Source organism: Cajanus cajan, chromosome 1, assembly GCF_000230855.2.
Source record: "Cajanus cajan strain Asha chromosome 1, NIPB_CcT2T_4, whole genome shotgun sequence".
Classification (NCBI taxonomy): domain Eukaryota; kingdom Viridiplantae; phylum Streptophyta; class Magnoliopsida; order Fabales; family Fabaceae; genus Cajanus; species Cajanus cajan.
The window spans coordinates 81,725,760-81,740,636 of NC_138517.1; the positions used below are offsets into that span (position 1 = coordinate 81,725,760).

Below are 14,877 nucleotides of genomic sequence, written 5' to 3' on the forward strand. Positions count from 1 at the left end.
TCATAAAATAATAAAGTTCAAATTATTTTATTCAAACAAAAACAATAACATGTTTGAAACATATTTAGAAATGTATTTAAAATCACACGACGTTTATAAATAATATTTAGCTTTTAAAATCTCTTAAAAATTTGATAAAACTAAACATTACTTTTTTAACATAAACTAAATTAAACACATATTAATTTAAATTCAACACAAAAATTATAAAAATATTTATGTAGTACAAAAATAATTAACTTTTATATAAATATATAAACACTCGGTTAACTAAACTAGAAGACTGGTAAGAAAATTAAACTAAAAGAAATGGTTATTCAATTAAATTTTGACTTGAATTAGAGTTTGTTTTAATACGGTCTAAAAAAAATTATAGAACATTTTTTAATAGAACACTTTTTAAAACATATCTAAACATATTTTTAATAAGGTTGTTTCAATAATAAAAGTTGAAATAATACGTGAAACATCTTAAATTTCAATGTGATTGCAATCTTCATTAACAAAAAATAAATAAATTTTAACCCGCCCAAATTAATCTGATCACAATTAATTAAAAAGAAAAAAAAGAAAAAAAAGGAAATAAATGAGCATTCTTTTTATACTGTCCGCGTGTGCATTGCGTTGCAATTCTGCCATCAGAAACTGAGCACAAAAATGTCGAGTTGAAATCTGGAAATATAGAACCCTAGAACCCTTCTGCTTCTTGTAATCGGCGAGCGGTTTCTCCGGTTTGTGTTGTTGAGACGCCGAGAAATGTCGACGGACCTGCAATTGAAGTCGAGTTGTAGCGGATGCGGATCAACCACGGATCTCTACGGAAGCAATTGCAAGCACATGACTCTGTGCTTGAGCTGCGGCAAAAAGATGGCGGAGAACCGCGCCAAATGCGGCGATTGTGGCACCACCCTCACTCGCTTGATTCGAGTTAGGTTTCTCCCCCCTCACCTTTTTTATGTATTGATTTTGTTTTGCATATTCCGACTTTACCCTGTTCGGCGCTGGCAAGCTGATTGATCATGACGTGTTAGGTTTTTTTCATTTGGTTGTTTGTGATAGGAATATAATGTTCGTGCAAGTTCTACCAATGACAAGAACTACTTTATCGCGAGGTTCGCTACCGGTTTGCCTGATTTTTCGAGGAAGAAAAGTGCTGAGAACAAGTGGTCTCTGCAGAAGGATGGACTGCACGGACGCCAAATTACTGATACTTTGCGAGTATTGAAATCTAATAATCTATCCTTGCATTACTATTATTGCTTTGTTGTTATAGCTTACCAGCATCGTATTTAGTTGTAAGGAAGGAGTGCTTTAGAGCACCTCATTTCTCAAAAGAAATGCCCACTGAAGAATTTGAAACTTTAATGAGAGTACTTGATAATAAAAGTATAAAACAATATACTCACTCTAGTTTTTTTATTAGAATCAATCTAAAACATTTCTTACAAATTTTTACAAGAAATTCTCTTAATTAAAGTCATTCTTCTTAGTTCAATGAGTAATTGGTAGAGTAAGAGTCCCGTTTAATGTCAGGGTAGTTATGGAAAAAAATTAGGACAAATTTAATGCTATTAACTATATTAACCAATTTTTGGTCAAAAAAAATATTAACCAATTTCCTTAATTATATTGAATAAGGTAATTAGATCTTCTAATAAGGACTGGAGGGAGTATCAAGTATTACATTAGGCTAATGAGAGAAATGCTAGCAACATTCTCTCTAATATACTTTTTTCTAACATTTTCTCTACTATTAGTTGGAATTTATTGAAAATCATAAATTTTGTTGGGTCCCACATCTCATTTAACAAATCTCTATCCTAATTTAGAAGTTAGACCCACCAAAATTTGTAATTTTCAATAAATTTCGGCCAATAATAAAGAGTGTTAGAAAAAAAGTATTAGGGAGAGTTTTGCTAACATTTCTCATGCTAATGAGTACACAACACATCATGTCACGGTAATGTCGAAGTCCAAAGCTTGATTTGGCAAGTAGATGACTATTGGTTTTGAGAGATGGTTCTCTATTACTCACCTCTCCAAAGCTTGAATTGCCAAGTAGATAATTATTGGGGATGTGGAGGCGGTGCTATATTAGTTACAAAGGAAGTGAATAATTACTACAGAATTGTAATAGACCATGTTTTTTCTTAATGAATAATTTCTTGTTGCATTACATAGGAGAAGTACAAGAACAAGCCTTGGCTCTTGGAGGACGAAACGGGTCAGTCCCAGTACCAGGGTCATTTAGAAGGTTCACAATCGGCTACATATTACCTGCTAATGAAGGAAAGGAAGGAGTTTGTGGCTATTCCTGCTGGTTCTTGGTATGCTTGTTGTGTTAATAATTGTGTTTGACTTGAGAAGAATGCTCCTATGAAATCCGCTTGTTTTTCTTTTCCTTGGTAATGTCCTATTTTTACTACTGGTCAAAAGATGTGTTGTATGGAATTTTGTCTTTTTAGGTACAACTTTAACAAGGTTGCTCAATATAAGCAATTGACATTGGAGGAAGCTGAAGAGAAGATGAAGAATAGAAAGAAAACTGCAGATGGATATCAAAGATGGATGATGAAAGCAGCAAATAATGGCCCAGCTGCATTTGGTGAACATGGGAGGTTTGATGACAAGGAAAGCAACACAGGTGGAGGGAAAAGCCGTAAAAAATCTGGTGAGGATGACGAAGGTCATGTCTCTGATAAGGGTGAGGAGGATGAAGATGAGGAATCAGACAGGAAGAATAGACTTGGCCTTAATAAAAGAGCTGGTGATGATGATGAAGAAGGTCCAAGGGGAGGGGACCATGATCTGGATGATGACGATGTTGAGAAGGGTGAGTATCTTGCCTTCTTTGTTTATTATGTTTTCTGGTGAAAATGGTGGCAAAGGTTGTCATTTTATTTCTGATTAGTTTTATGCAGTGATGACCTATTTGCTGTGCAATTGCATGTGATAATTAATCAGAATAGACATATGCAACTGCCGAGGTGGGATATGTATCATAAACTTTTGGGGATGAGAAGAAACAATTATGTTTCTGTTAAATCTGATTCAGTTCTTTTGGAGTTCTTACAAATTACGAGGTCCATCTTTTCCGGTGTCTAACTTGATTGCTTCATTGTTGTGACTAGTGTATCTGCTTACTTGCAGGAGAACAATTCTTAGTGACTAAATAAAAAAATAAAAAATAAAAAAAACTGAATGCTTCCATGAATCAAATATATGCTTCATATAATTGAGGCTTATAAGCATTTATTTTGGCCTTGGATTTAGCTGGGAATGGGATTATAGAACTCATTTAGCTTGTCAATACTAGTGCCCATAAGTTTGCTGTGTGTGTGATTTATTAAGAATTGTAAAACATATTGTAGGGAACGTGCATCTTCAATGTGTCTAATAAAGCTGTTTTTATTTTCTAGTATTATGACTCCACTATTAGTACTATTAAAATAAGTTAACAAAGAAAAAAGATTATGAAATTAACACATGAGAACATCTTGTTTTAAAGTTGACTGACACTGACTTGACATCTGCAAACTAGTAAGTAATAGACTGATAGTCATGAGACTTGGCTGTTTCGTGTGAAGAAAGCATCAATTTGCATGTTGCAGCAGATGTGTTTTCCCATGTAAATATCTTAGAAGATCGGTCAATCATGCAGTGTAAACATGAACCATGAATTATATAATGTCAGTGCATAAATTATTCCCAAATTTCAACTTAAAAGCCAATTCTTGATAAGATGGGCAGAACTGCCAGGGTAACCCATGAATTATGTCATTTAGGGTCTAAGTAACAGTGCATTGATTTTATTGCGTGATTAATTAGTTTGACTATTGAGTTGATTGGTCAATATAGTATATACTTATATATTGTCTCATTGGAATCATTTTCAAGTGATTGCAATCTGTTTATTTAATCTTAAATTGGCATGAATCGAATCTTAAAGCATTAGTAGATGATTTTTTTTAAGGCATACATGCATAAGCTAACTGGTTTGTTCTTGTTGAAAAATGAAAATTTTCAGGACACTTAAACAAGTTGATGTTTGTGCTTATTCTTTCATCTGACTCATACATCTGTTACAGGGGATGATTGGGAGCATGAAGAAATTTTCACTGATGACGATGAAGCTGTTGGCAATGATCCTGAAGAGAGGGAGGATCTGGCTCCTGAAGTTCCTGCTCCTCCTGAAATCAAGCAGGTTAGTTTCCATTCCACAAATATTTTAGAGTTGTGACCTAGAAGTTTGATATCTAATAATGCTCTGTTTAGTCATAAGTCATTATATTGTCATTTCCACGTCTTAGCTTCTGCAATTGATATTATATATTTGTTATGGATTTATTTATGGATGTCAAAATTATTGTGATAAAATAGCTACAACATTTTGTTACCCCCCCCCCCCCCCACCCCCCTCTCCTCTCCCCCTTTCTTGTCACTCTCCAGATGCTATATTCTCACTGGTTTTAAATGTTATGAAATAACCTTCACAGAGTGATCTGTTTAGTGATTACAGCATTAAGTTAGAACTTGGCTCATTGCTTATTTGCTTGAGTGCCTTGGTTTCCTTTTCACATGGAAGCATGTTATGCTATATCCTTTGAGCCATGTTCTGATATAGTCATTTTGATTACAGGCATCCTTGATGTATTATATTATGTTCATATGGTGTAAATTGGAGTGGATAAGGACATTTTCATATTTGATTTCTATGCTATTGTGGATCCTAGCATTCTTGTGAATTATTCTTATAATTACAATTGCAGGATGAAGAGGAGGAGGATGAAGATAATGAAGAGGGGGGAGGTCTGAGTAAATCTGGGAAAGAGCTAAAGAAGCTGCTTGGGCGAGCTAGTGGTATGAATGAATCTGATGCAGAGGATGACGATGACGATGATGATGATGTATGAGTTTTGTTCATTCTTTTCTATTTTCACGACACCACTTTCTTTTATTCTTTATAGATGTACTATAATTGTTAATTGTTCTTGGTGCCACCAATAAGCTGAAAAGGATAAACATAGCTCAGTGAAAACTGCAATCCCTTTTGTGGTGAGCTGCAGATAGCTCTTGCATCTGTGACTTCTCCAAAAGGGGAACTGGTTAATTTGTTTAGATTTCATTGGAATTCTTTGGAAAACCTTGCATATGGTTTGAATTTTGAACTAGACTTGAGCATATTTCTTGGATTGTCATTATGATTTACCTAGATGGATGATGAGGTTGGTGTTCCTCCTGTGACTGCTACAAAGCAAAAGGATGCCCTTAAGGAAGAGCCTGTTGACAACAGCCCTTCAAAGCCAACTACAACAGGATCTGCTCGTGGAACACCTTCTTCTGCTTCAAAGTCTTCAAAGGGGAAGAGAAAATCAAACGAAGATGCAAAGCCATCTAATGGTGCAACACCAAAGAAGGTGAAGACAGAAAATGTAAGTTGCTGATTTTCGGATTGCTTGATCATTACAGTTATTGCTTTTCTTTGCCTTTTTCATAAGAATGTTAGCTGCTTGGATAACTTTGATAAATTCAACGTTGAGCAATTGCCTTGGTTTTTAGCTTATGTTGGAAAGCTATTTTATTGCAAAAGCTGATACTGCTTAGTTGGGAAACTTCTTTTTTTTTTTTTTTTGAGAAAATTTGGACAAAAATATCCTAATTTAACTTGAAGCAATTTTTCCATCGATGAATTCAAACACCATATGGATTTTGTTTATAGTTAGGTTTCTAGTAGACTCTTTTATCCAAGAACTTTTTTATGTTTCAAACAGAACTTAATTTTAGAAGCTAATCCAACAGGTTTTACTATATGAACTATCATTGAAATTCTCTGTTATCTTATTAAATCAGGAACCAAAATCATCTGCCAAGGATGTAAATGGATCTGCATCTAAAAGTAGTGCACCTCCAAAAAGTACTCCATCATCATCAAAGCCCGGGTCTTCCACAACTGCTTCTGGACCTGTGAGTGAAGAAGAAATTAGAGCTGTTTTAAGGCAGAAGACTCCAGTGACCACACAGGATCTTGTTGCCAAATTTAAGGCAAGACTAAGATCTTCAGAGGTAAGCGTTACTTTTGCTTTATCTTCAATTAAAATGATGCAATTTAACTAATAATCTTATGATGAATAATTGCCTTGTTTTTTTGGATAGATTATTGGATGCATGAACTATGTATTATGTATGGACAAGAATGCGTATCTGATAACTTTTTTTAGCTTAGGCAACTAACAATATCAAGAATTGAGATAAACAGCGTTTGAAGATAAACCTCAAATCGAGTGGTAGTTTCTAGTTTCTACAATATTACTATAACTAACTGTTAGCTTATCTTACAAAATAAAAAGCCCAACATGGTTTGCTCAAAAGCAAAAACGAATAGGTAGCAGCATCAAGGGAGGAAAAACACCTCATCTCCCCTGCCGTCAACATGGGAATTGTTCCCACTGCTCAGCTTGCCATTTTATATTCTTTCCCTGAATTTTTGAAAACTTTCCTCCCTTTTGTAGTCTTCTCTAATTTGTATATTTTATTTACTTGCATTTTTCGTGTGATCCATTTCCATTGATAGCCGTGACCTGATATCATCACCGGTTCAATTTTTAAATATTTGATTGAAAGTTGAAACTGTTCCTGGTGATTTTTTACTACATGCAGGATAAGCAAGCATTTGCTGAGATCCTTAAGAGAATCTCAAAGATACAGAAGACTAATGGATCCAGTTATGTTATCCTGAGAGATAAGTGACAATGTAGACCCCAAGGATTGGTTCTGACGGAAAATACAGCATTTGACAGTAAAGAAGTTAATCTGCCATGTATATTTTTCAGATTTTGGGCACCATCTTCGAGATTATACTAGAAAGTTAATGCCCATTGAGTGTACGACTCTTGCTTTTAAAACACGTTGAAAATTGGGTTTCATCGGGTTACAAATGAGAGTGAATAAACGGTGTGGAGACGATGTTACACCAGTGCATAGAATAAACGGCCTATATAACCAGTTATTCAGTTGATGACATGGTAGAAGCAAATTATATATAATACTAGTGTAAGTCTATCATTTTGTTTCGTGTTTTGTGTAACTTTTTTTTGGTTGAGTTATGCGCAAATTATTAGGCATGACATTGCTTTATAATTTTTCTGAATTGTGAAATGTACTCGTGCAATTGCATGGCATTTCAAAGTGCAATCGGAAATTAGTTACTGATAGCGCGAAAAGTAGTCAATGTAATTTCAAGAATTAAAATCTTACGCTAAAAACAGTTGTGAGCTGGGAAATTTCACAATCCTCCAAGGTTCCAGATAAATTCATAAAACAATTGAAAAAAAAAAAAAGAGCAAGTATCTTTCTTCTTTTTTGTTAAGAAGCAAATATCTTTCTTAAGCTAAATATTTGCTCTAGATAAAATACATATATGGAGCCAATAATTCTCCTTAGTCCTCATCACACACAGGATTGTGCACAAAACCAACATCATCGACTAAACCGAAAAAAAAAATAAAAAGGCTTGTGTGAGATGTCAATAAGCATGGCCTATGATGATGCAAAATACAAGCGTGAGCATTAACATGGTGTTGTAGCCATAACGGGATGAAGCAGAAGATGGAGTAGTGGGGGCAGGAGCCTCAAGTTTTAGGGTAGGAGAAGAGTAGGTGACGCGTGTTTCCTTGGGTAGAACCTGAACGTGTAGCTTTAGGCCATTTTTGCAGTTCTGGGTATCGCTGCTCACAAAGTACCTGATTCCTTCCCTCTCAAGCGGAACAGTATGCAAACCCTCTGTGTACATCTTGATGGGGTTGCTAACATCACACGTCTCATATTCCTCTTTGCTTTTCAGCTCAGCCACTAGTCCCTCAGCCACAGAGTAGGTGAACCCTGCCCGTTTCGCCACATGCCACAGGCCCACAAAATCCTTGTGTTATTATTTATTAAGATTTAAATACAGAAACACGTCCTAAAGACAAAAAATGAAAACAATGAAAGGCCTCATGAATCATGATACCTAAACATTTTTTTTATAACGGAAATTGTATTTGCACATCATTTTAATATAAATTCCTATAAAACAGAAAAATGTATGATAAGATGAAATGGAGAAAAGTAGATGAGTAAATAATATATACACTAACAATATTTTATATTATTGTTCAATTATAAACTATCATATATTAAGTATTGATTTCTAAAATAATTACATTAAAAATCATATCATGATATTTTTTATTAATGAAATATATGTTTTTTTTATACATTGAAATATATTTTAATAATTATCATAATGCAAAGAATTTTTATGTTGCGATCCAAATATAAATTGTCACCTATAATTATTAAAATAAAAGATACGCAAAGCGACAACCGAGGTCCCACGGCTCCGCCGGTTAAATGGAAGGAAAGAACACAAATCTATGAGAGCTACCTATTCATGTTATGCTCTTTTTTTATTCGTTAATTTTCCAGAAAAATATAAACAACATAATCAATCAACTGCAAGCCCCCAAATCATGTAATAATAGTAAAATAAAAAAGCATAACTCATGATTCTTAATTTTGATGAGAAGGAAGAAAAGAGTGAAAGGGTAAAATAAAAGAGTGGGAAAGCAAAAGAAAACAATGGGCATTTGGTAAAGAAATAGAGAGAAAGAAAGACTTACAAATTTGATCTCCAACCCTAAAGAGTCTCCCCGAAGACCATGAAACGAGGTCGGACGTAGGATCCCAACCACGGTCTCCTCCGACCACATGATGCACCTCCGCAGCAGCCACCCATTTCCCACCAAGGAACATGAACATGAACATCACCACCAAACCAACACTGAAAAAAACCACACCTTTATCCATTCTCATTTTTCTCTGACGCAAGACAAGGTAGTGGTGGATTGGTGATGATGGAAATAGAAAGTGCTTTGTTGTTATAAATGGAATCACTTTCGTGGCGGTTTCCAAACTCACAAGGACTGGTAGTTGTGACTCTCACTCTCTGCAACCAATTTTCAATCGCTTCCTGTGGCTCTCTTTCCATACCAATAAAGTGAATGCCTTCCCACATTTTCACCATTCATGGACCACTTTACCCCTCTTTAAAGGACTCTTCACATTCATTGCCTTTTTATATTTTTTTTTAAACGTTATTTCAGCTATTTTACTTTTATAACATTCTATGGGTAATTTTAATTTTATAAAATGTTGCTTATTATTTTTAGCTTTTTTTAAGTGTGAAATGCTAATGAAAAATTGAGTAAAAATGTTAAATAAATAACTTTATGAATTGAAATTGAAATATTGAGAATGATTATAATATTTTTTAAATTTTTTATAATTTTACCCATTTGACCTTTTAGTTTTTATAATTTATAATAAATATTTTTAATTCTTATAATTATCTTTTTCAATCATTTTTAGTTTTTATAGTTTTAGATATGTTTTATAATTCCTGTATTTACAATTGAATTAATATTTTAATCACATCTAAATAAAAGATACAACATTAAAAAAAAGAGAATTAAAAAAATTACAAATATAAAAATTAAAAAGATTTGTCTAAAATTACATGAAATAAAAATCAAAATAGATAATTATAAAAATTTTATAAAAAATATTTTAAATTATAAGAATTAAAAAGTAAAATAAATGAAATTATAAAAATAAGAAAAAAAATATTTTAACAACGAGAATTATAACATCCAGCTAATACAATCTTAAAAAAATAATTTCAAAAGGCTTTCTCCCAACCCTACTCTATATTGAAGCTTCCTTTCTGTACAAGAAAAGTCCTTGATAAAATGAAATATCATGCAACCAACAATCATCCCAAAAGTTCAAAGAGAAAAAACCGAATAGAATAACAGTTATAACTTGAGATAATTCTATTTCAACTAAATAAAAATATTAATAGATAGCATACTTAAGATTTGTATTTGAAAACACTAATTAAATTAGAACAATTTTTTTATTAGTTGATTCATTCAATAACTTTTATTTATTTGTTTGGATAACTATAGATTAGAAAAATAAATGATTATTTTTTATTGCTTGTTTGAGGAGAAAGAAAAGGGAAAGAAACACAGTTCCTTTTAAATTAAAATGAAATAAGAGAAATGATTTTCTCTTTTTTTTTTTCTATGATATAAGATGTTTTTAAAATGATAAATTTAATGTTAAGAACATAAATAATCAATTAATAAATTATATTTGTAATCAGTATAAATATGTTTATATGATTTATTCCTTTCTTTGGGTTCTCTTTTTTACTCATTCAAACAACGTTCCATTTTTTTTAATTTCCATTTATTCAAATAACATATCCTTTTCAATTCTATTTCTCCACCTTTCTATTGTTTATTTCTTTCTTTCACTATTTTCCTCCAAATTCACATAAAACATAAATGAGAGGTTCCGAGAATTGGCAATTTGGGATAAAACCATAAATTTCAAGCGGATAAAATAAATAGCCTAAAGAGAACACATATCCCAATTCCCAAATGACTTTATTATTTTCTGAACAGTTTGAATGCGCCAAACTTATAAAAATACCGTCGCAGCGGTTTGATTTAAGAAATATTATTTTATTTATATTAATTAAATTTTATGTTATTTTTATGAGATTATTTAAAATATGAAATAATAGGAGTTTACGATAAATTTAAATATGAAATATTTTTAAAAATTTTAGAAGCTAAAATTTAATTGAAATGTTGATACATTTTTTAAGATTCTGTAAAATATGAAAGTAAGATTTAAAGGAAAATTTTGAGACTTGTTTTATTGGGTGAAATTCAATATTTAGGTTAAAAGTAATTAAAATTGATTTAGTAAATAAATATTTGGATTTTTTTTTACATGTTTAAGTAAATAAATGAATGAAAAGATTATATTTGTTTCACTATGTTTGTATAAATTAACCTATTTTAAAAAAACCAAAAATCAATATCAAATTCATTGATATAAACTCCAGGAATTTTGACCGTGTTTCACTAAAAATTTATGCACTATAGACGCAATTTTCTCTTTAATTTATAATAAAAATCTTTCTTCCTCCCCCGGGCCTTCAAAATGGTACGTGTTTTGAGAAAACAACCAACTTTATGAGATGGGCCATTTGGCCCAGCAAAAACATAAGGGTTAGGCCTCATATACACTTTAAGGTGTAAAAAATGGCACCTTTTTTATCATTAAAAAAATTTAAGACAAAAATTAAGATCTTATAAAAGTCACACCTATAGTATTAACCAAAATTAAAAGATTAGGAGATGGAGGATACTCCTCCCACGTTACAACAATTTATCAGAAGATAAATCATATTAAACTAATCAACTACCACAATAATTTTCTCTCAAGGTATAATGAAACAAAAGAAGTCAATGTTTGTTTGAAATTTTTTATTTATCTTATTGATAATATATGCACAAAGGTATCAAGAAGGACAACTATCATAAATTAATTTATAATTCATTGAAGAGTTAATTTTACAAACTATTTTCTTATAACTAATGTTTCAAGCCACTTGTAAGTCATGTAAATTAGTAAGAAGTTTAGCATTCATAATTGAAGCTGATCCACAATTACAAAAAAAATAAATCAATAACCATTTTCCATTTGCGTTATGAATAAGATCTTCAAAATTAAAGATGTCCTGATTATCCATGCAATATATCTTTAAGAAGATGCACTAATTGTTGATTGAGTATAACATAGGACATCACGAGATAATCAAATCTAACTAAGAGTGAATAAAGTGTTTAGATCTTGTCTTAAAAAATCTTCACATTCATTGATCTCTATATGAACCAACAAGCACAAGTAAAAAGAGTGTCATTAAGTAAATGAGCAACATCTTCCTCCTCTAAGCCACACTTAAAATTAAAAAAAAAAGGTAAAAAGAAATGTAACTTCAAGTAGAAAATGTTAGTGAAAAGACTATTTTGAAGGATAAGTCAAGTAAAGTGTTTAATATTTTCTAGAAGTTGAAGTTTCTATATTTAAGCCCCTAGCTCGATGTGAAGGTTGAGTGAATGTGAAACTCTTAAATAAGTCAATTATAGACAAACATAACAGTATAATACTACTTGAATGAGATGATAACCCATATAAAAATGTATTTATTATTACCATCAAAGGTCAAACTTCACATTTTATATTTAACTTGAGAAATAATGTTTGAATATATAGAACCCTAATTTTAAATGCCCTCCACAAAAATATCTCTTATTTGAAGTTAAATATATTTAATGTGCACACGATCAATAGTATCACTCTCATTTGTGTATAAATATATTTTTAAAATTTTTATTATTTTTTATTAACAAAATTATATTATCTCTTGACAAAGACAGTTTTTTAATTATAATTTTAGTCTTTTAAAAAATATATTTTTTTTGTCTCTTATTAAAATAATAACAATAATTATTGATTAGTACCTTAAAAAATCTTCTTTCTTGTGAAAGACATAGAAGAAGAAAAATAAATTTGATACCAAAAACATTTTATAAATAATATAAAAGTTTAAAACTTATATGATTGAAAGTCTTAATATGTGTTTAGATTACATAATTTTTTTAGAAATAATAAATAGATAAAATTATAACGAGTTTACCATAAAAGTAATTATGTATTGTTTTCAAAATTTATGAGTTCAATTCATCACAAATTCAAACACATGATTAAGCGATCATTTTATTTATCCAAACTTTTCACTTTTACTTATACATCTCATTAATGTATCTAATAAATTATAATATAATATTTTCTTTAATTTTTTTAATAATAACTTATAAGATACTTATAACAAACGAGTTAAATACAAGTAATTATTTTAGTTGATTTTATTGATTTAATATATATATATATATATATATAATATACTAATTTTATTATTTATTATTAAATTATCATGAAAAATATAAAGATACTATTTTATATTAAAAATTTATGTATCAATATGAATAATAACTGATAAATGATAATTAAAAAGTTTAAAAAGTAAGAAAAAACATTTATTTATCAATTTTTTTCATTATTCAACACCAACAAAAATTACATTTCACAATCTTTAATAAAATTAAAAAATAAATTTTGATATTTTATAAAAATCATAAAATATATTGTAAAAAGACTATTTTTTTATAGAGAAATTATATTATAATAACTATGAAAGAGAGTATTATGTTACTGATATTGAATTGATACATTGTATTACCTTATCTTTATCAAATCTAAATTTGAATACAAACATGAAAACTTCTCACGTGCTAAACTCATGAATTGGATTCAATGAATATAGACGTTTATATTAGGTTCATTGAACGTGGTCATCTAAACAGAAGAAAACATCAGAGAACATTCTTCACTAGATCCGAGTTACTTGCATAAAAATAAAAGGAAAAAAGAAAAAGAAGTCACTCATTCAACTCAACACAAGCACAATGCCCAATTTCCACGTCGCAGCCAATAGAAATAGAAATAAAAATGTGTAACAATGACCAAAATATGTCGAAGAGGCCCAAGAGTAACCATGACGGGCCCACGTTTTACTGTGGTGGTTTGTGGTCCACACTTAAACTGGAACTGACCGTCCATTCCAAACACGAAGAGCCCACTCACTTTCTGTTTCTAATATAGATAATTATATATTATATATTTTTATATTTCATTTTTTATCTATGAAGAGTTATTGTATAATTGACTAGAAAAGAATTTTAAATAGTTATAGATTTAGTCTTATCAACAATCAATAATTAATAAAAAGACACATTAGAATATATTTTTATCATTAAAATTACAATATCTGTATCAGAAATTTGAACTTAAAATGCTTATGGATTGCTCGGCCAAAAATTTTAATTTTTCTATTACTTTAGAAAATTTATTTTTATAAAATAATAATAATAATAATAATAATAATAATTAGGTGTTGTGTAAGTAAAAAAAAAAAAGATTAATTACAATAAGAAAGACAAATATAGTAAAATCAACTATAAAATTAAACTTTTCATAAACATATTAAATATAAAATAATTTATATAACATATATATGAATGTAATTATAATTCATTTTTTATAATCTTTGAATAACGTTTTTTTTTCACCTTGTAGAGCTGAGATGAGCCTGTTGAATCTACAAAAGAAAAAAAAAGAAATAGATAGATAGATAAATTAAAGAAAAGAAAATTGACAAAGAGTATGTTTAAATTATATGAGTTTTTGAGAAATTTTATATTAAAAATAAAGATCTTTTAATAAAAAAAATTATTATTATTTTTATTTGTATCCAAATAAATTCAGATGTTAAAACTTGTCGCTTTCTGGTTAATGTATCAAGCTTTTGCCTAGTTACCTTATTCTTCAAAATCTACTACCATTGTTTCGCATTGATTCAAAACTTTTAAAATAAAACTAATTAAAAATGTAATAATTGACAAATTTATTTTTTAATCAAATATTAAAACTTTTTATTTCAATTTAGTTTGCTTTCTAATAAATACTATTATCTTGAAGTATAATATTTAAGATACATTTATAAAAAATAAGAAATTGTTTTTATAAAAATAACCCGAAACAAATACTATTATCTTGGAGTCATTTCATTTCTTAAAATTCGTGAAAACATTTCGCAATATTAAATGGAAGGAGTAAGTTTAGGCATTTCGCAATCAATGAAGTGGTGAAATCATAATGTAAATAAATAAAACATTAAAAATATTTAAAAAAATATTTGTAAAATATTTTTTCATTAAAATAATAAATCCTTTCAATTCCAAAGAAAGAAAGATGAACAAAAGAAGATTTTTTTTCTTTTTTTTTTTTTTTATGAGAAACGCTTAATCATATCTGTACACATTTGGCAGAGATAGCAGCAGAATTCATGCATCCATGTAT

At 29.8% G+C, this 14,877-nt stretch overlaps 2 protein-coding genes across 2 annotated transcripts; one reads left to right on the forward strand and one right to left on the reverse strand.

Annotated features, from left to right (window-relative positions):
• The first annotated feature begins 616 nt into the window (after positions 1-616).
• Positions 617-7,070, forward strand: RAP74 (transcription initiation factor IIF subunit alpha RAP74). Its single transcript, XM_083064604.1, has 9 exons — positions 617-927; positions 1,060-1,218; positions 2,182-2,327; positions 2,466-2,833; positions 4,089-4,204; positions 4,770-4,907; positions 5,214-5,432; positions 5,851-6,063; positions 6,658-7,070. The coding sequence occupies exons 1-9, from the start codon at positions 757-759 to the stop codon at positions 6,745-6,747; spliced, it is 1,620 nt and encodes a 539-aa protein (XP_082920730.1). The 5' UTR covers positions 617-756; the 3' UTR covers positions 6,748-7,070.
• A 210-nt stretch (positions 7,071-7,280) lies between these two features.
• Positions 7,281-9,013, reverse strand: LOC109803286 (umecyanin). The gene is made up of 2 exons (XM_020364796.3): positions 8,658-9,013; positions 7,281-7,878 (listed from the first exon to the last, which is right to left on the reverse strand). Exons 1-2 carry the CDS (start codon positions 8,848-8,850, stop codon positions 7,523-7,525), a joined length of 549 nt encoding a protein of 182 aa, XP_020220385.1. The 5' UTR covers positions 8,851-9,013; the 3' UTR covers positions 7,281-7,522.
• Positions 9,014-14,877: the final 5,864 nt, after the last annotated feature.